This window comes from Monodon monoceros, unplaced genomic scaffold (genome assembly GCF_005190385.1).
Source record: "Monodon monoceros isolate NGI ecotype Baffin Bay Population unplaced genomic scaffold, NGI_Narwhal_1 Super_Scaffold_9, whole genome shotgun sequence".
In the NCBI taxonomy this organism is placed as follows: Eukaryota; Metazoa; Chordata; class Mammalia; order Artiodactyla; family Monodontidae; genus Monodon; species Monodon monoceros.
This window is the reverse complement of record NW_021703786.1, coordinates 45,813,267-45,831,443: the sequence shown is the minus strand read 5'-3', so window position 1 is coordinate 45,831,443 and position 18,177 is coordinate 45,813,267. Positions and strand designations below refer to the sequence as shown.

Here is an 18,177-nt window from a genome sequence, read left to right as displayed (position 1 = left end):
ACTTAAATCAAGGAGCAGAAAGGGATCCAATAAACAGCAGGAGCATGCCCGCAGGGAAGTGGGGGGGGGGGGCGGGAAGCTGGGAAGCCCAGACCTCAGGGTTCACGGGACCGAGAGACACTGGGATCATGAACACTTCCCATTATCAACTCCTGGTGCCCCCTCGTGGCCACTTGGTGAATCACACTTTGCCTTTGCCCTGCCCAAGGTCAGGCCCCCTGGCAAAGCTGTCCCTTCCAGATGTATCTTCTCAACCTTCCTGTTACACCTGCAGATCCAATACGCTTCCCACTGGTTAAAAAAAGATCTTAAAACACCACCTGGTTACTCATTACACATTTATTGTACATTTTCACAATCTGGATGCGCCACAGAATTGGGGGCATGGGGTGAGGGAAGGGGGGCAGGGGATACTGGGATAATATGGGGGGTCTAGAACACAGCACCCTCACCCCCAGCATCTCTCCCTACCCTTTCACACCACAGCTTCGATCTCGCTGCTCCCCCTCCACACAGGAACCTCGACTGTGCGGGGAAGAAAGAGTTTAGGGGGTGCCCTCCAGTGGCAGGTTAAGGGACTGCACCCTCAGACCCCTAAAATTGTGCCATTTAAAAAGACATTAGACCCTTCCTTCATCATTTCACCTAAGGAGGAGACCCGGAGAGGGGCAAGAATCCCCGTCTTGCAGCGCGTCCCATGCACACATTGGCAGTGACCAGTACTCCCAGCCTGAGTTCAAAGGGGCAGTCAGAGGAGCTGGGCAGTGACGGGGCAACACCCCCCAATGAGGGAGGAGGGATTTCAGTTCAGCCCCCAGCAGGGGTGGGGCCAGAGATTTCAGGAAGGAACTGGGGGGATTCTTTGCCCTGCCCCATCCTCCCCAAGGCAGTGATGACCCCCCCGACACACTGGCAGCCACCTCTCCCAAGAGAGATCAGATTGTGGCCAACCCCCAACTCTCCTGGTGGGAGGAGGAGGAGGCAGATCAGGCAGATGGGAGGGAGGGAGACCCCATGGGAATGTCAACTGAGCACCCCACACGGAAACTGGGGAGCAGGAATGTGGGGAGAGACTCCAAGTGGCAGAATTATTGGTCCATCATAACACACTGAACTCCAAGACACTTACACACCAGCTGGGGGGAGGGAAAGGAGGGACAAGAGGTTTGGAAAATCGGGGTAGGGGAGGCAAACTGGACTAGGGGGGCTAGGAGGAGGCGATCCTGGGGGCCAGAAGAACCTGGCTCCCCAAAAGCCCAGGCTCCCCACCACCTGCAAGTAACATCATGCAAATGAAAGTGTGATACAAGGACCAACAGGGACTAACTCCTCAGTAAAAAAGAAACACAGGTTGAAAGACTGAACATAAGAGAAAATGGGGGGGGAGAAGGAAACCAAAAGGGATGTCAGTAGGCAAATGGATGCTAATTAACATGCTGGAAGCTCCCAGAAGACCTTGGGATTCTTAGGACCATAAGGGACCAGTCTCGGAGCCTCCCAAAGATGCAAAGAAGATGCACCTAGGGAGGCCTGGACAGTTGCTTTTTATAATTTTTGCAGGGGGGTGGAGGTATGGGGAAGTCCAGGGCGGGAGGAAGGATCAGCTAAATCCAAGGGAAGGAGGAAGAGGGGACTGCATAACAGATGCAAATGAAGGGGACTTGGGGCTGGTCAGGAAGAAAGGGAAAGGGAAGGAGGGAAAGAGAAAAAGGAGGTGATGAGAACCTCAGGAAGGGCTGTTAAGGACAACCGGAAAAAATCTTCTAGTAATAAAACTACAAACAGACCAAATATATATAATATTATATATGTATAAATAACAGCTGGCTATTTACAAGGGGGCACACACACGACACACACACACACACGGATCCAGGGAGGTGGGCTGGAAGATATGGCTGAGAGGTGGAGGAGCAGCTGGGGGTGGGGGGGAGAGGCCCTTCTCTGGGCAGGGCAGGCTCCTCAGGGGTTTAAGAGCTGAAGTAAACTGTGGAGAGGGAAAGAGAAGGAAGAAGAGGGAGAAGGGAGAAAGAGAGAGAGAAAGCAGTGTGTCAGCCCGGCCCTGCTCCCATCTTCCCCACCTCCCAGCTGGTTGACATCCCTTCCCCTCTTGGCCTCAGGTTCTCCATCTGTAACACAAAGAGGCTGGATAGGTCGGTTCCAAGGTCTCTTCAACTCCACGGTATGGCCTTGGGGCCACAGACCCCTAATCCTCTGGGCCTCTGAGACCACAGCTCTCAGACAGTGGGGTGGCTGGCTTCCTAACTGTTTCTCAAGCCCCTGGGTCTTTGCTGCTCTCCCACTCCCCAATTCCAGGGTTCCCAGACTGGGCTCCTAGGCCCAAAGGGTCCTCAAGGGAGCAGTGGGGATCCACCAGCTTTCCTGTTTCCAAAACTCTTAAGAGAAATTGCCCAGATTCAGGCAAAGAGCAAGCTAAACAGCTTCAAGCTTTGGGGCTGTGGATGAATCAGAACTTCTATTGGCAGCTATATGTGCTTTCTGCTGAATAGTAAGAACTAGGTTAATGACCTTCAAGACCCAGGAAGGACAGGGGCAACCTCTTCGGGAAGGGGCCTAGCCACTCCCACCTCTCCGGGAGGGGCCCTATAGCCACTCCCACCTACTCACCGATGAGGATGACGAGGATGATGGCGCAAATCACTCCCAAGATAATCATCATCTGGGGGCGAGGGGGAGGTCAGTGAGACAGACCATGATTCTCCCACCCCCCCACACTCCTCCTACCTGCCCTCCCGCCTGCCTCCACCCTTACCTTGAGGTTTTTCCACCAGTATTTGCGCTTGAGCTTGGCTGCACTTGTTTCAAACTGGGAGGCCCCTGCTTGGAGTGCGTCTGCACGGTCGTCCAGCTCCGAGAGCTTCTGGTCCCGCTCCAGGACCTTGTCCACGTTCACCCTCATGATGTCCACCACCTGGGGGAAGGCCCGCAAAGCAGGGGGAGTGTGCCAAGGCCCATCGCAAAGGGCACTCCTCCACCATGAGCCCACATATAGAACACGCACCCCGATGCTGCCTGGCGAACATGACAAGAACATACACAGAACATGCCTAGCATAGCCGCAGATGCGCCAAGGAGCACGCATCAGGGGCATGCTGGTAGCCAGACATCTCAGATATCACAGCAGCACTCTCTATTTATCGAGCCTCAAGCAGCCTGCCGATCACCAGAGCACACCCGCCCAGGGTGAAACACCCCAGGCTAGCAAGGCTGACTGACACCTCACGGCCCTCCCAACTGCATGCTGACAAGGACCGGGCATGACATAATTTTGTCCCCAAACTCATTAACATGAACTGCCATCACCCCCAACCCAAGATGGGCCCGTACACCTGTTTCCCAGCCCTCAGGGTCCTTCCCACTGGCCTGACACCCGCCCCCCCCACAACTCACCTCATCCACCTGGGCCTGGGTCTGCTGCAGTCTCCTGTTACTGGTGAGGTTTGGAGGGGGCGCAGGGGGGCCTCCCTCCCCAGCCGGGGCGGCAGGGGGGGCGGTGGCAGCCGTGGCCGACCTGAAGGGCAGGGACGGATCAAGACCCAAGGCCTGGAGCCCTTGGCTCCGCAGCAAGGGCCCCGCCCATCCGCCTGTCCATCCATCCGTCCCTTCCTTCCTCCTTCCCGGGAAGAAAGCCACCCGATGGGAACCCTGGACTCCGTCCGGCCCCGCGAGCGAGTTGTTGCGTGACCTTGAGTGAGGCCCCCTCCCCCCCGGGCCTCAGTTTCCCCGCCTGTCAAATGAGGGTGGACCCGAAACGACAGGCGGCAGCGATGACAGGGGCGGGGCGGGCGCACGCCGGGTCCGCTCCCTCCCGCGGCCAGGGCCCGCGCGGCCAGCCGGGGACGCGGGGCCCTCCGGCTGCCTGCGCGCAGTCACTGGCGCCGGCCTGGTCTCGGGATGCGGGGCGCGCCGGGGGGCGCAAGTCGAACCCCGGGCCCTCCCTGGGCCTGGGCCTAAGGGCGGCGGCCGGCGGCCGGCGCAGGCCACCCGGTGCGGGCGCGGGCGCGGGCGCCAACTCACATGGCGGGGGCAGCGGGCGGAGAACTTGGCAGCGGCAGTGATGGCGGCGGTGACTCGCGCTAGCTCCGACTGGCGCTGGCTGCCCGGGACAGGAAGATGGCGGCCGCACGTCACTCACATCCGGGCACTGCAGGCGGGGGCGGGGCGCGGCGGGCCTCTAGTTGGCAGCCGGGCCGCGGGGGCGGGGCGCGGAGAGCGGAGATCGCGACTGGCTGGGCTCCTGGTCTGGCGCCGCGGAGCCCCAGCCACTCCCTCATCGCCTGGGAGCCCGGAGTCTGGCGGCCGCGGCTTCCCCACACCAACAGCTGGCCCACCTGGTCTGACCACAGCCCTCCCCGCCGTCCCCGTGCCCCTGCCTCCTGGCCCTTACGGCACCCTTCAGCCCCAAACACGTCCTCCTCCTTCTCCGTGAAACCCATCAACCGGTCCGCACCCCACCCAGCCCCAGGTCTCGGCCTGCCCCCAGGTCCCAACGCCTGCTGACCCGCCTTCAGCATGTGGAATGGGCGGGCGGAGGGAAATCAGAAGGGGCAAGTGCAGGTTCCCGGGCCATGCGGATAGCTGGAACCCCGCTGGTGAGGTGAAGTGGTGGCAGTTGGTCCCCAACCCCTTGCCCCGCAGATGGATATCTCAAGGGAGGTCTGGGGCCCCTGACAGCTGAGTAGGGGGGATAGCAACACGATCCTCACAGCTGAGGTTCAGACCAGGGGTCCTTGGCAGGAGAGGCCTGGCTGAGGTGGGGCAAGCTTAGGGCGCCGGGAGGAGGGCATGGGGCTGCCCCATGGGGCTGCTTCAGGTGGTGGCTGCAGACTGGCCTAAACCTAGCTCCGTCCCAGAGTGGCGGCAGCTACCCTGGCAGCAGCAGGAGGGCTCAACCTCTGATCCCAGGCACAGGGCCTGGGCGAAAGGACAGGACTTTTGCGGGGTTTTTGTGTGTGTGTGTGTGTGCGGTACGCGGGCCTCTCACTGTTGTGGCCTCTCCCGTTGCGGAGCACAGGCTCCGGACGCACAGGCCCAGCGGCCATGGCTCACGGGCCCAGCCGCTCCGTGGCATGTGGGATCTTCCCGGACTGGGGCACGAGCCCGCGTCCCCTGCATCGGCAGGCGGACTCTCAACCACTGCGCCACCAGGGAAGCCCAGGACTTTTACTTTTTTGTTGTTTTGTTGTTTTGGTTTTCCTTTAGGTGGAAGGACAGTAAGTAGGCAGGGACGGCACCTGCGGTACCCAGGTACTTGGTACTACTGTACGTGCCGATTAACCTCATGGGTGTCAGCCTAACAGCTCCTGTCCTGGCTCTGGACCCAAAATATACTACTGGGACCCGGTAGGAGATAATCCACTACCCCTTGTCGTCCCTGACGCAGCAGCTGACACACCCACCCCGCTCCTTCCCAGAAGGACTGGCCCCCCTGAGGCAGGGGAAGATGGGAACAGGTGAGCTGCCTGTCCGGTGGGATGAGTCAGGACCAGCCTCAAGAGTGAAGAAGACCTAGTGGCCCGGGGGCAGGGGTGCTCACTGTGTCCCTGGAAGGGGGGCAGGGGAGGCTGGTGGCCTTGGTCTCTGAGACAAACAGGAGCTAGCTTCTTCCCTCTCCCACCCAGGCTTCCCAGGGCCTATGGTGTGACAGCCTCCCCCATGCAGCACCCCACCCCCTCCCAGCAGAAGCCTGGGACTGGCTCTGTCACCAGAGGTGTCATTTCCCAGCTGTCCGGGGGAGGTGAGTGAACTGGGAGTGTGTGTTGGGTGTGGGGACCCAGCAGATCTAAGATAAGATGAGCTCAGCTCCCTTCCCCTCCCAGGAGCCGCCACTTCCCTGGTCCTTGGGCACTGACACAGAAGATCTGGGTGGCTCAGCCTATGTGAAAAGGAAGAAAAGAGCAGCTTCCCTGATGGTCTCAGATGATGCTGTGGGAGACTAGCTCTTGCTTTTTGGCCCTGAGATTACTTTACTTTCTAGCCAGAGAACAAAGACGCCAAATTCCAGGCTTTTGAGTTCAAAAGCCTCAGGGTCTGGGTCTCAGACAGGTAAGGTTGGAAGGAGGTACAAACAGGCAGCGCTCCCCCCCCCCACCATGCCCCGACACCCTATGCTAGCAGGGGAGAAGCTAGTGGAGGACCAGACACGATGATAGACACGGGTGTAAGAGTGATCCTCATTCCCCAACGGCCAAGTCCAGGGGACATGGAAGGGACGGAACCCAGAATACACTGGGGGAGCCAAGGCCATGCGGTGTGGCTTGGAAGGCTGGCACATTGCCATTGCTCTTGGATCCTGGGGGCAGCAGCAGCAGAACAGAAATGAGAGCACATGGACCCATGGAGGCGGGGACCCAGGAGGGTTTATCCCCAAGAGAGGATGCGCAGCTCACCGAGCAGCCCTCCCCGCCCACCCCACCTATGCTGTGGTGCTAGGGAACTCCCCACATTTACATCAATGGTGGAGGCAGGAGAAGAGGTGGGGTGGGGGAGACCAGGTGAGTTCACCTGGGAATGACTAAGAGAATGTTTTCTGCAAGCAGCTAGAAGGGAGACCCAAAATAGAGGTAAATTGAACTAAAGAGAAATAAAATAATATATTTGCATAACTGAGATCGTAGCTTCTACATTTACCTGCTTCTGGGGGTTGGTAGCCAAATTTCCAGGCTCCACTCCCAACGCTCATTCAAAAGATGTGCGAGGGGGCCAAGCACCTCCAATGGTTCTGACGTAGGTGGCATGGCAGAGACCTTTAATAAAGGTTTAATAAAGGTTTTCTTTTATTGCTTTTTCTTCTTCTAACAACTGACTTCAAAGTTGGGGTGGAAGGGAGCTGGGTCATTGCTCCACTGACTCATGAACTTGCTCCATCCACATGAGTCAAACTTGACCAAACTAGTAATTAATTTCAGAGACCTTGTGTGTCCCTCAACACAGCATGTACAGAAAAAGCCTTCTAATTAGGAGGAGAATCATGTCCCTGGGAGGGCTGCATGGAATGGGGACCAATGGCCTAGCCTCCCTCACAATCGGCTACTCAAACCCTGTGACCTCTGGCTCTGCCCTCCAAACTGGAAGGCTCGGGGCTGCCTGCCAATCCCTGGGCTCCTGGAGGGAAGGGAAACTACCAAGTACCTACTGCATGTGAGGAGCTTTACATGGATTGCCACCCACATTCAGTGTCTTAATTACGCAAATAATATGACTGCATTCTCCTCAAAAAATATTAAAGCACTAGACATAAAACTGAGGTTCCCTTGGACACCCCCCACTTCATCTTCTTGTTTTACTTTCTGGAAGTTTTCCTGTGTCCTCCTTTTGGGGGAAAAAAAGTTTTTTGTTATATTTATTTTTTTCCATTACTCTTTATCCTTAAATAAAGATGGATGTTGATTACCTTTTTAATTTCCAAAGTGCAATATCTTCTTGCATCTCTCTGCATCTATATTTTTTAAATGCAGTATTATATTGTAACCCAAGAAATAGGTAACAATCAAAATTCAAAAGGTACGAAAGAACGTACAGCGAACCTTTGTCCTGAGCCACCCAAGACCCCTATTCCACACAGCTGCTGTTTCAGTCTTGTAAATCCTCCAGATTGGTTGGTGCAGAGACACAGACATAGATACTTCTTTTCTCTTTAAAAATACAAATGCTAAAAAAAAAAAACAACAAATGCTAACAGACTATATGCATTGTTTCCCCTTCCATTTTTTTTTAACTTTCCAATTATAGAGTTTTTTTCTTTTTTTCTTGTGCTTCCTAGTTTCTCTATTTCTTCCAGATTTCTTTGATAGGCTTTTTAATATCTGGGAGGAATATATGGAAGGAGTCTCTCTCTTTTCATTTTGGAGGCTTTCCTTAAATGTCTGCTGGTCGTTGGCTCTCTGTTAATATCTAATAGGGAGCCAGCAAGAAGCCGAGTGGAAGCTCTGTGTGTGTGTGTGTGTGTGTGTGTGTGTGTGCGCGCGCACGTGTAGGGGGAGGGCACTCATTGACTGTCGGCTTTGCTGTAGGACAGTGAAAGCCTTTTTACACAGACTCCCAAATGTTGACAGGTGGCAGGCTTTCTCTGGGGCCGTTCAGTTTTTTGAGAGAATATCCTCCATTCTCCATCCCTGTCTTGTATGGGTGTGGGTTGGGAGGGCAGGGTGGGAGTTCCTATTTCTAGCTTCAAGCCTCACCTCTGCTGCGCCTGGGGTCCCCAAGTCCAAAGCCTCCCCAAAAATGAGTGTGCGGAGGGTTGGTGTGTGTGACTCAGATGTGAGAGGTGAGGGAGACCCAGGGGTCTCGACACCCTGAACACAGGCTCTCGGCCACCCTCTGTGTTCAGCCAGGCCCTGACCCAGAGTCTAGGGACCTCCAGGATCTTGGAGCATCATTTCTTGTTCATTCTGTCACCACCCTTAGGCCACTGTCCAGCCTCTAAAGCCTGTTGGAATCTTTTTCTCCACTGCTGTCTTCTCTCCGGGTCTTTGTCCGTGTACATACATGCCTCTCTGACGCCTCTCCTGTTATCCAGTTCAGTTATGGAAGGGAGAGAAGACAAATGCTCATGTTTACATGTCTTCCATGTTTAGCCAGAAGTCTCACCACAGTTTATGTCCCTCAAGGACCAAATTTGGATTTTTTTTTCTGTTTTTTTTCCGAACGCTCCTTGCAGAATCTTAGTTCCCTGACCAGGGATGGAACCCGTGCCCCCTGCCTTGGGGGTGTTGGAGTCTTTAACAACTGGACCACCAGGGAAGTCCAAGGACCAGCTTTTAGGTTGTTTCCAATTTTTCCGCTGTTACAACAGTGCTCTTAGGAACATTGTTGTAAATACCTCCCACCATCAGTCAGCCCTCAGGACAATCCTGTGAAGTAGGTATTGGCTTGATTTCACATTTGGGGAAACCTAGGCCCAGAGAAATGCCTTGATGGGATCTTTTATTAAATTGGTTAGTCAGTTATTAAATTGGTTATTTCACATATAGAATAAATATCTCTTAATTTTTTTTTCGTATGCAACATATTATAGTACATAAACTGGTATCTTTTTAATCTGTGTAGTTCTCAGGTACCAAGCACAGCGCAGAAGCCAGGCAGGCACATGAATAATGAATGATGGTGAACTGCGGTCTCAGTGAGGAGTGTTTTAAAGGAGAGCCCAGCACAGCAGGCCTGGGAGGCCTCCTGATCCCATACCCTCACTCTGCAACCTTCCATTCATTATTCATTAGAAATTCACTGGGGTTAACAAGCTCCTCTATCAAACACTTGCTGAATTGAGTCAACTGATCTGGCCTGACAGCCAGGAGTTTCAGGTTGTGGTCCCAGATCTCCCTATCTGCATGATGACCTCAAGTGAATAGCTTTCTGCTTGGGCCTCATCTTCCTCATTTGTTAAATGAGGGCTCTTTCACTCTACAATGCCGGGCACCGTGCTGGCACCAGTGGTTAGGACTCTGCTCATTCACTGCTGAGGGCGCAGGTTCAATCCCTGGTCGGGGAACTAAGATCCCGCAAGCCAAGTCGTGCGGCCAAAAAAAACCAAAACCAAAACCAAAACCCACAACACATCATGTTTGTCAATTATACCTCAATAAAGCTGGAGGGAAAAAAAAGCACCCACCATGATCTTTGACGGACGTAATGATCAAGACACTTGCCAACACAGCTCAGACAGATTTAAACCAGAAAGGAGGCTCTGAGGGCTCACATGACTGGAGTGTAGCTGGAAACAGCAGGGTCCAGGTGCTCATGTGATGTCATCAGGGATCTGGTTCTCTGTTTCCAGCCCTGCTGGCCTTTGCCTTAGCTTCATTTCCAGACAGGGAACAGAAGCAGCTGCAGGCTCACATTCTTTTAAAATGTTAGTTAAAAAAAAAAAAAAAGAATGTGGTTCAAAATTCCAAAAATTCAAGAGAGCATATGGAGAAAGTCTCTCTCTCACCCTTTTCTCCCAGCCCTCCAGCTTCCACCTCTCAGCCCCAGTCCTCCCAGTAGTTTCCCTCCTTCCAGAGATGCTCTGTGCACATAGCTTTCCACCTTTCTTTACACAAATGGAAGAACACAACACGAACTGTTCTGTAACTTGCTTTTGTCACTTAAGTATCTTGGAGACTGTTCTATAACCGTGTATAAGGTTTGCTTTCCTCCTGGCTGCAGTGTTACGTGGTAATGCAGTTTAACCAACTTCCTGTTGACAGACATTTGCTTCCAATCTTTTGCCACTACAAGCAAAGCTGCAAGGAATAATCTACACATCCCCATTCTACCTGTGTGCAAATCTGAAGGGCTAATTCCTAGATGTGAAAGTCCTAGGTCAAAGGGTATGGGTCCTTGTGATTGATTTTGATTTTGATGGAATATTGCCAAATTGCTCTCAGGTGGATGTGTTACCGCCACCAACAAACAGGTGAGGCTTGTTTACTTAAACCCAATACCCTCTTCAACTATGAAACTTCTTGGTCATTGTAAGTTAGGCATGATTTGCATCTGTCTTATGCTGAATGAAGTCAGGCATCCCTTCCTATATTTGAGAGTTCTTTATATTTCCTTTTATATTTCCTGTTCTGTGAAATGTCTGTACAGTTTTTTGTACATTTTTATTGGGTTGTCGGTATTTTTCTTACAGATTTGTAGGACATTTTTATGTATCAAAATTAGCTCTTTGTAATACGAGTTATGAATATTTTTCTTTAGATTTTCATTTGTCTTTTAACTTTTGCTTTTTTTTTTACCATGCATACTTTTAACATTTTAAATACAGATTTAAATATATCAGTCTTTTATGACTTCTGCATCTTGTTTTCATACTTATGTCTTCCCTACTCCAAACTATTTACTTCTGTGGTATTCTTACCAGAAATGCATAACCTCAATCTAACTAATCACGAGGAAACATTGGACAAATCCAAATTGAGGGACATTCTGTAAAATAACTCACTAGTACTCTACAGATGTGTCAAGATCATGAAAGGAAAAAAAAAAGGGACTGTCTCAGGTTGGAAAAGCCTAAGGAGACATGACAACTAAATGCAATGTGAAATCCTGAATTAGATCCTGAGTCAGAAAAAATGCATTAATGGGAAAACCGGAAAAATTCAAATATGACTTGTAGATTAGTTAACAGTATTGTATCAACACTAATTTCCTGGTTTCCATAATTATACCATGGCTATGCAAGATGTGAACATCTGGAGAAGCTGGGTGAGGGTATACAGGACATTTGTACTGTTTTTGAAACTTTTCTGTGCTCTAAAATTATAAGGTATTGATCCATATTTTCCCCCCAATGGCTACTCAGTTGTTCTAATAAACTTTATTGACTAATCCCTTTCCCCCCGATTTTTAATTTTTTTTACTTTTAAGTTATAAAAAATACATAAAACTTACCATCTTAACCATTTTTAAGTGTACAATTCAGTAGTGCTAAGTACATTCATATTGTTGTACAACCAATCTCCAGAACTCTTTTCATCTTGCAGAACTGAAACTCTCTACCCATTAAACAACTCCCCCTTTTCCTCTCCCCCGGCTCTCAGCAACCACCGTTCTACATTCCGTCTCTATGACTTTGAGCCTCTACTCTTGGTCCCTCATATAAGTAGACTCGAGCAGTATTTGTTTTTTCATGACTGGCTGACGCTGATTAACAAGCCACTAATTTCACAATAAAATGAAAACCTATTTTTGATGCTAATTGGCAAAGCCTCGGGTGGTGGCTAAGAGATAGATAGTTGAGGTGCTCGTGGTAAGTACTTCTGGAGCGTGAAGGAATTGAGGCACAGAGAGGTTTAGTGACCTGTTGGTGATCACACAACCAAGGAGAGAGGGTGCACGTTAACCCCAGGATTGGCTCCACAGCTCGCTTCTGGTCTCTGCCCCAGGCTGGGGATCACAGAAGAGAGCCAAGGCATGGAAACCAGCAGCATCTGGGTGATGTCTGAAGAGGTGGATGAAGTCACCCAAGGAGTAGTGACCACCGGCACTTAAGAGGCAAGCAGAGGCGACAACCCAGTAATATGTCCCCAGTGACTGGCCAGCTCTGGGTTCTCAGTCAATATTCATTAGCTGAGCCTAAAAAGGAGCAGCCAGAACAGGGGGAGGTAAGCCAGGGGAACTAATTTCAGAAACGAAGGGAGAACAAATTTCAAATGAGGGGAGTGGTCGGCATATTGGAAAGAGATCAAACTCTAGTCTGAGAGGGAACCTCTGGATTTAGGAACAAGGAAATCATTGGTGATGAGAGGTTTCTTGGGATTATTGCAGGAGCAAGAAAGTGCTGGTAAATGTTTAACAACCCACTTTCCAAAAAAAGTATGCATTTGTGTATGTACATAAGTTTATTATAAATTTTACTGATATAAAGGATATGTAACAGAATCCACAAATAAAATGTACAATATTTTTTTTATTGTAAATGCTATTCTGTATCCATGATTTCATAAATGGAGTTATAGCCTAAGTACAAGTGCAGTTCCAACGTGAACGTTCGTTGATGTTTTCATTTACGTTTTTGAGTAAGACAAAAATGAAACACATGATATGCTGAAACCTCACAGATTCCTCAATGACTTGAGTGATTTCTTTGCTGAAACTGACAACAGTTTTCAAATCCTGGAATGTATCCTCAACTTTCTGTGCTATTCACAGTGTAACAGCCTATAGACATGACATTTCAAGATTCTTTTTTTTTTTTTTTTTGCGGTACGCGGGCCTCTCACCGTTGTGGTCTCTCCCGTTGCGGAGCACAGGCTCCGGACGCGCAGGCTCAGCGGCCATGGCTCACGGGCCTGGCCGCTCCGCGGCATGTGGGTTCTTCCCAGACCGGGGCACGAACCCGTGCCCCCTGCATTGGCAGGCGGACTCTCAACCACTGCGCCACCAGGGAAGCCCAAAGATTCTTTTTTAATTAATTAATTAATTATTTTTGGCTGCGTTGGGTCCTTGTGGCAGTGCGTGGGCTTCTCATTGTCGTGGCTTCATGGCTTCCCTTGTTGCGGAGCATAGGCTCTAATGCGTGTAGGCTTCAAGAGTTGTGGCTTGCAGGCTCCAGCGCTCAGCCTCAGTAGTTATGGCGCATGGGTGTAGTTGCTCCGCGGCATGTGGAATCCTCCCGAGCCAGGGCTCGAACCCGTGACGTTGCAAAGGTCCACCTTTTTTTTCTCGCGGACAACCTGCTCCCTTTTTTCTCTGCTCCAGCCACACTCGAGGACCTCACTCAAACAGCTCCTGAGAAGCAGCACTCCTGCCACCTTCGACAATTTCATCACTCCTTCGTGGCACCTGTAAATCGCCTCTGCAGCTTTTATAACAATTTAGAACTAAACTACTCTGGGAGTACCACACACTTCTGTCTCTTTCCATGAGCCGCAATATCTGTGATGGCCGAGTATCAAACATCTGCTCCCTCAGTGCCTACTACAGCATACAGTACTAGTATCCATAAAGAAGCGCTGCCAGAAAACAGAGAGAGCTAGGAAAAGGTTATCTACGTATAGGAATCACCTGCAGGGTATCACCAGAAAACATCTCCTTGCATGTGTTTTTGCTTGTTTAAAACAACCTGAGGCTTCCCTGGTGGCGCAGTGGTTGAGAGTCCGTCTGCCGATACAGAGAACGCGCGGTTCGTGCCCCGGTCCGGGAAGATCCCGCATGCAGCGGAGCGGCTGGGCCTCTCAACCATAGCCGCTGAGCCTGCGCGTCTGGATCCTGTACTCCGCAACGAGACAGACCACAACGGTACAACTGTGAGAGACCTGCGTACCGCTTAAAAAAAAAAAAAAAAAAGCCTGGACTCCACCTTTTAAAACTGAAATGTACGAACAAAACTTTCCCAACACACAACAACCCTTCTCTTGAAAACGTGAGCTTGCAAATAAATATACTCACCCCATGACAAGAGCAAACCTTCGACTCCTGTAGTTTTCACAACACCTAACAGCGCGTTTCAATAACTTCTTTTTGAACATATTCTTACTATAAACTACCAAGCAAAAACAGGGTACTCTTACTTACACTATTGACTGAAAACAGAAGCTTCAACAGGTTCTTAAAAGAAAGATTCCACTACAAGGAAACTGAAGTGAAACACACAACTCTCTCCTGCAAAGCGAAATTAATGATTCAATACTAATACTGCCAGAATAAAACCATAACAAATACAGAACACTCACTCCTCAAAAACCCAAGGACACATAACACGTCATTAGAAACTTAAAAAATAACATTAGCCAGCATTTACTACCGTAATATTTAACGTATGTCTAAGAACTACCGCTACACGACCTCTCCAAAGGAAAAAAAAAAAAATCCTTAACTTCCTCCTTCGAAAAAAACATCTCATCACTAACAAACTCCAAGAAATCCCTGTACTCCGGACACGAATAACGCCGCAAAACCTACACGCCCATTTTCTCTTTCAGTAAGTACACTATACCACTAAACGACTAACTACTACCCATAGAATAAAATTACACTAAAGATTAAGATCGTCAGAAAGAATCAGACAGGAGCAATCAGGATGTTGCAAAGCCTGATTACGCACAGCCGTTAATCACGAAATCATGCGTGCTCCAATCATCATATTCTATTCTGTTCTCCAAAAGGAGAAACAGGTAAGGATTATCCTACCTGACGATACAAAAAAACTCTGGGGCATTCCGTACTCTGGGAAAAAGATTCCACTTTGAGAGAGGGTGAGAACCCAACACGTTACCCTGAGCAACCTAAAGCTATCTAGGTTCTTCCATTTCTGTTACTACATTTATTTGCAGATGTTATAAAATATATTTTTGCATTTGGCGTCAAAAAAGCATAGGCTAATTCCTCCCAGAACGCTCCACTCACTTAAGAGCCTGCCGTCCTACCCGGCCGCCTCACTTTATTTACATATCCCCGCCCACTCCCTTCCGCCAGAAATCTACCGTAATAACCAAAATAAAAGCGACATCTAGTATCTTAGAGTGCAAGACTGTTCCGTTTCTATAGTAGATTGGCCACCCCAATTTTCTCCTGAAATTTTTATGTCTTGATCTATCTTTTTTTTTGGCCACGCTGCGCGGCATGCGGGATCTTAGTTCCCCGACCAGGGATCGAACCCGCGCCCCCTGCAGTGGAAGCGCGGAGTCCTAACCACTGTACCGCCACGGAATTCCAGTAAGTCTTGATCTTACCCTAAAATATATTTTTTTTACGAAGAACTGTAAACAAAACTCATAACTCCAGACTCGAGAGACAATTACCCTAACACTGACATCCTCCACCAAATGCAGTTTTAGGGGGAGGGCTGAAGTCTATGGTTTCCTTCTTCCAGGAACAGTGAGTGGTCCCTCGCTTCTCCAGCCTTCATCCCTACTTCCAGTCACGAAGGTATCAGAAAGGTTTCTTTTTCAGCCCAAAGACGCTGATGAATAATGCTATTTCGGTGACGGCTGGGATGGCACTATGGAAGGTAGGTGATAGGTTCAGGGTCCCTTCCAATAAAAATATCCAAATCCCCAAGCCAGCAATCCCACCCCCAAAGGGTAGGAGTGGGGGACCTCAAAAAGACCACGGGATGTTGAGTGGATCTGATATCTTACACATGGAGTAAAGGGCTGGGTAGGGGAAACCTTCAGATTTAAAGTAAACCGTCCTTCCCTGTCCTCAAACATTGGGTGCTACCATACCTGCAGAAGACAAAAATGTACCAGTACGTGGTGCACTCCCAACGCTCAAATATGAAGAAGGATAGGGCCACAGATGCACTACAGTGAGCCCCAATGGCTTGGGAACGCACCAGAGTCAAGGAAAGCCTTTGGATCAATAGGTAGTGATGGGCCAGAAAAGGCCAGTGGTGGGACTGGCATCTGCATTCTGTTTCACCTCCTGGAGAGCAGGGCACCTCTTGCTCCCTTTACCACACTGCAAAGGCCAGAGCCAGCAGCCCTGACTTCTGAGTTTTAGGACTGCCATGTGAGTGGAGGCCAGAACTGAGCCTGCACAGCTGGGGCCCCAAGCTACCGCCACCCCATATCTATCAGGTGAAGTAGTAGGCTCCCCACCTACTCCAAGCACACGGGAATGCTCACAGTGACATTATACACCCTGCTAGAATCACTCTCCAGCACCTGGTCCTCCCCGTCCACTATCCCAGTGTCAAGAGCCTTCCCTGATCCATCTTCCTCAGTCTCTTCTGCATTCCCATAGTGCTTCACATCTTTACACATCCTATGGTACAGTGCTTATCACACTGAATTACAGATGTCTGTCTGTGTGTCTGATAGAAAACTGTGTTTTACTCCCATTTTCAGATCTCCAGTGCCTGACGCATAGCAGGAGCTTAACAAATGATCAAAGATTGTATTAAATCTTCTACGTTACCTAAGAAGATCTCTCAACTGGAGGGATTCTGTTTGACTGCTAGGGCAAACATCACTGTGCCAGAAAGGCCTAGTTAGGTGGCTGAAGGGCGTTAAGATGGAAATGGGCCGTACAGGAAAGGTGCACAAGTAGAAAGGATACAGATGAGGCTCTGGGTGCTGTTGAACATGGAAACTCCTGAGAAGAAACCGGCCAGCTCCACTGCAAAGAGGGCCAGGGTGACAGAGAGCGCTGCCACCAGCCTGCAGAAAGGAAGGGAGCTGGCTTAGGCCTTCTGGCCTTTTTCTAACACCCCTTCACTCCCACTACTGCTTAATTCTGACCACCCTGCCCCAAGTGCTCACTGCATGTCCTGCTTTTCATACTCCTCAGGGGTGAACTTGAGAGGCAGGCAGGCCTGGATGTTGCTGTCCTGGGGAACAGGGCAGAAAGAAAGAGAAGTTGAAAGAGGGTCGGGCGGCGGATGGCGGGGGAATGGGAGGACCCCACCGGGTAAGGCCCCGGGGGAAAAGGTGCGGTAGGGCTGGGACCACCCCAAGGTGGGAAGGAGGGCGAGAGGAGGGGGGCCATGGGTCTTACCCGCGACCAAAATAAGGTGATGACGACCACCAAATGCGCCAGGAGCGTCAGAAAGCGAGAGGGCACGAGTCCCGAGATCCGACCCATGGCCCCCTGGGTAAGGGTTACCTCCTGGAGCAGAGGCCGTGGTCTCTGGGACTGGAAGCTCAGGGAGAGGCACTCCTCAAGTCTCCCAGGCTAGCCTACAAAAATTCGACGTACTCCGCCCTCCCGCTCGCGCTGGTGCCGCCCAGTTGCCTTGGTAACCGCATAAGCGGGGGCTACGACGCGAATCTCTGAGAATATCGCGAGAGCAGTAAATTATCGCGCCGCCGAGAACCCCCAGAGGATCGTGGGTACGGGTCCTCTGTACCTCATCCCGGCCGGGTGCGGACAGCCAGCCGCCTCCCCGCGCGCAGCCGAGCTGTCGGTACCTGAGAGTGTGCGGCGGTGGCGCGATCCCGCACTGCCGACTCTGCCCGCGCAGCCACGGCGAACGGAAACCCGCCCTGCCTAGCCCGGGACACTCCTTCCTCTCCGGATGCCCATGCCGGGAGCCGCCCGGCCCCCAGCCCCCGCTGCGCTGCCCAGGACGACCCTCCGGATACCACTGTCACCGCCACGCCGGCCTTAGGGCATCGCCATGCCTGAGGCCTGGACACTCTCTTTTCTTCCATCCTCCGCATCCGTTTAGCTTCCACCTGCCCTGGGCCGAACTTGGAGAGGTGGATGCCCCTACGTTGTCCGGCTGTCGTTTATTCTCCCGGAGCCCCTGGTTGTCGGCGGACAAGGTTCATACCTGAACCTTCCTTGATTCGGGCTCCCCCCAACCAACTCCCCAGACAACTTGCTCAGATTGGTGAGGGATTTGCAGTGTGCAGAAAATGGCCCGCTCTTCTGAACTAGGGTGTGGATGAGAGGCGTGTTTAGGGAGGAAGGGAGTGTACGAGAAAAGGGGGTGGAGCGGGGAGTGGAGGAAGAGAATGAAACACTGCGTCCCTGGGAGGCAAGGATCGAGGGCGGAGATGCAGACTCCGCAACGATTTCCTTATCTCTTTGAGCTGTGGGCACGACTTAGCCCAACTACAGTCCAAGCATCTCTCACTATCGCGACCTCACTGACCTTTGGGCCTCACAGGGGATCCCTGCAGAACTGAAAGTTCTCGCCCGCATTCATTGCTCACAGTCTAGTCACAACCTCGCAGGGGCCTCCCTACCCACTTACCAGATCATCTCTCTTCCTACTGTCAA

General features: G+C 51.2%; 2 protein-coding genes and 1 non-coding gene across 3 annotated transcripts; all 3 read right to left on the bottom strand.

Annotated features, from left to right (window-relative positions):
* Positions 1–319: 319 nt before the first annotated feature.
* On the bottom strand, positions 320–4,158 carry VAMP2 (vesicle associated membrane protein 2). Its single transcript, XM_029212797.1, has 5 exons — positions 4,039–4,158; positions 3,412–3,532; positions 2,774–2,932; positions 2,629–2,680; positions 320–1,987 (listed from the first exon to the last, which is right to left on the bottom strand). Coding segments are annotated over exons 1-5 (351 nt in total). The 5' UTR covers positions 4,041–4,158; the 3' UTR covers positions 320–1,970.
* Positions 4,159–12,976: 8,818 nt separating this feature from the next.
* TMEM107 (transmembrane protein 107) lies at positions 12,977–17,160 on the bottom strand. The gene is made up of 5 exons (XM_029210670.1): positions 16,948–17,160; positions 16,713–16,780; positions 16,510–16,610; positions 15,675–15,771; positions 12,977–15,448 (listed from the first exon to the last, which is right to left on the bottom strand). The coding sequence occupies exons 1-5, from the start codon at positions 17,032–17,034 to the stop codon at positions 15,379–15,381; spliced, it is 423 nt and encodes a 140-aa protein (XP_029066503.1). The 5' UTR covers positions 17,035–17,160; the 3' UTR covers positions 12,977–15,378.
* Positions 14,508–14,644, bottom strand: LOC114889879. Its single transcript, XR_003792171.1, has one exon. It is a non-coding gene; the product is annotated as a U8 small nucleolar RNA (small nucleolar RNA).
* Positions 17,161–18,177: the final 1,017 nt, after the last annotated feature.

Excerpts from the sequence above, each read along its gene's own strand:
- VAMP2 (XM_029212797.1), bottom strand. Across the intron at positions 2,933-3,411 it reads CCCAGGCCCAGGTGGATGAG|GTGGTGGACATCATGAGGGT; the intron begins GTGAGTTGTGGG and ends GCCTTCCCCCAG. Across the intron at positions 2,681-2,773 it reads ACTGGTGGAAAAACCTCAAG|ATGATGATTATCTTGGGAGT; the intron begins GTAAGGGTGGAG and ends CCTCGCCCCCAG.
- TMEM107 (XM_029210670.1), bottom strand. The coding sequence starts at position 17,034 with ATGGGTCGGATCTCGGGACTCGTGCCCTCTCGCTTTCTGACGCTCCTG. Across the intron at positions 15,772-16,509 it reads CAGCACCCAGAGCCTCATCT|CCATTGGGGCTCACTGTAGT; the intron begins GTATCCTTTCTA and ends TGCGTTCCCAAG. Across the intron at positions 15,449-15,674 it reads TACATTTTTGTCTTCTGCAG|TGCCATCCCAGCCGTCACCG; the intron begins GTATGGTAGCAC and ends TACCTTCCATAG.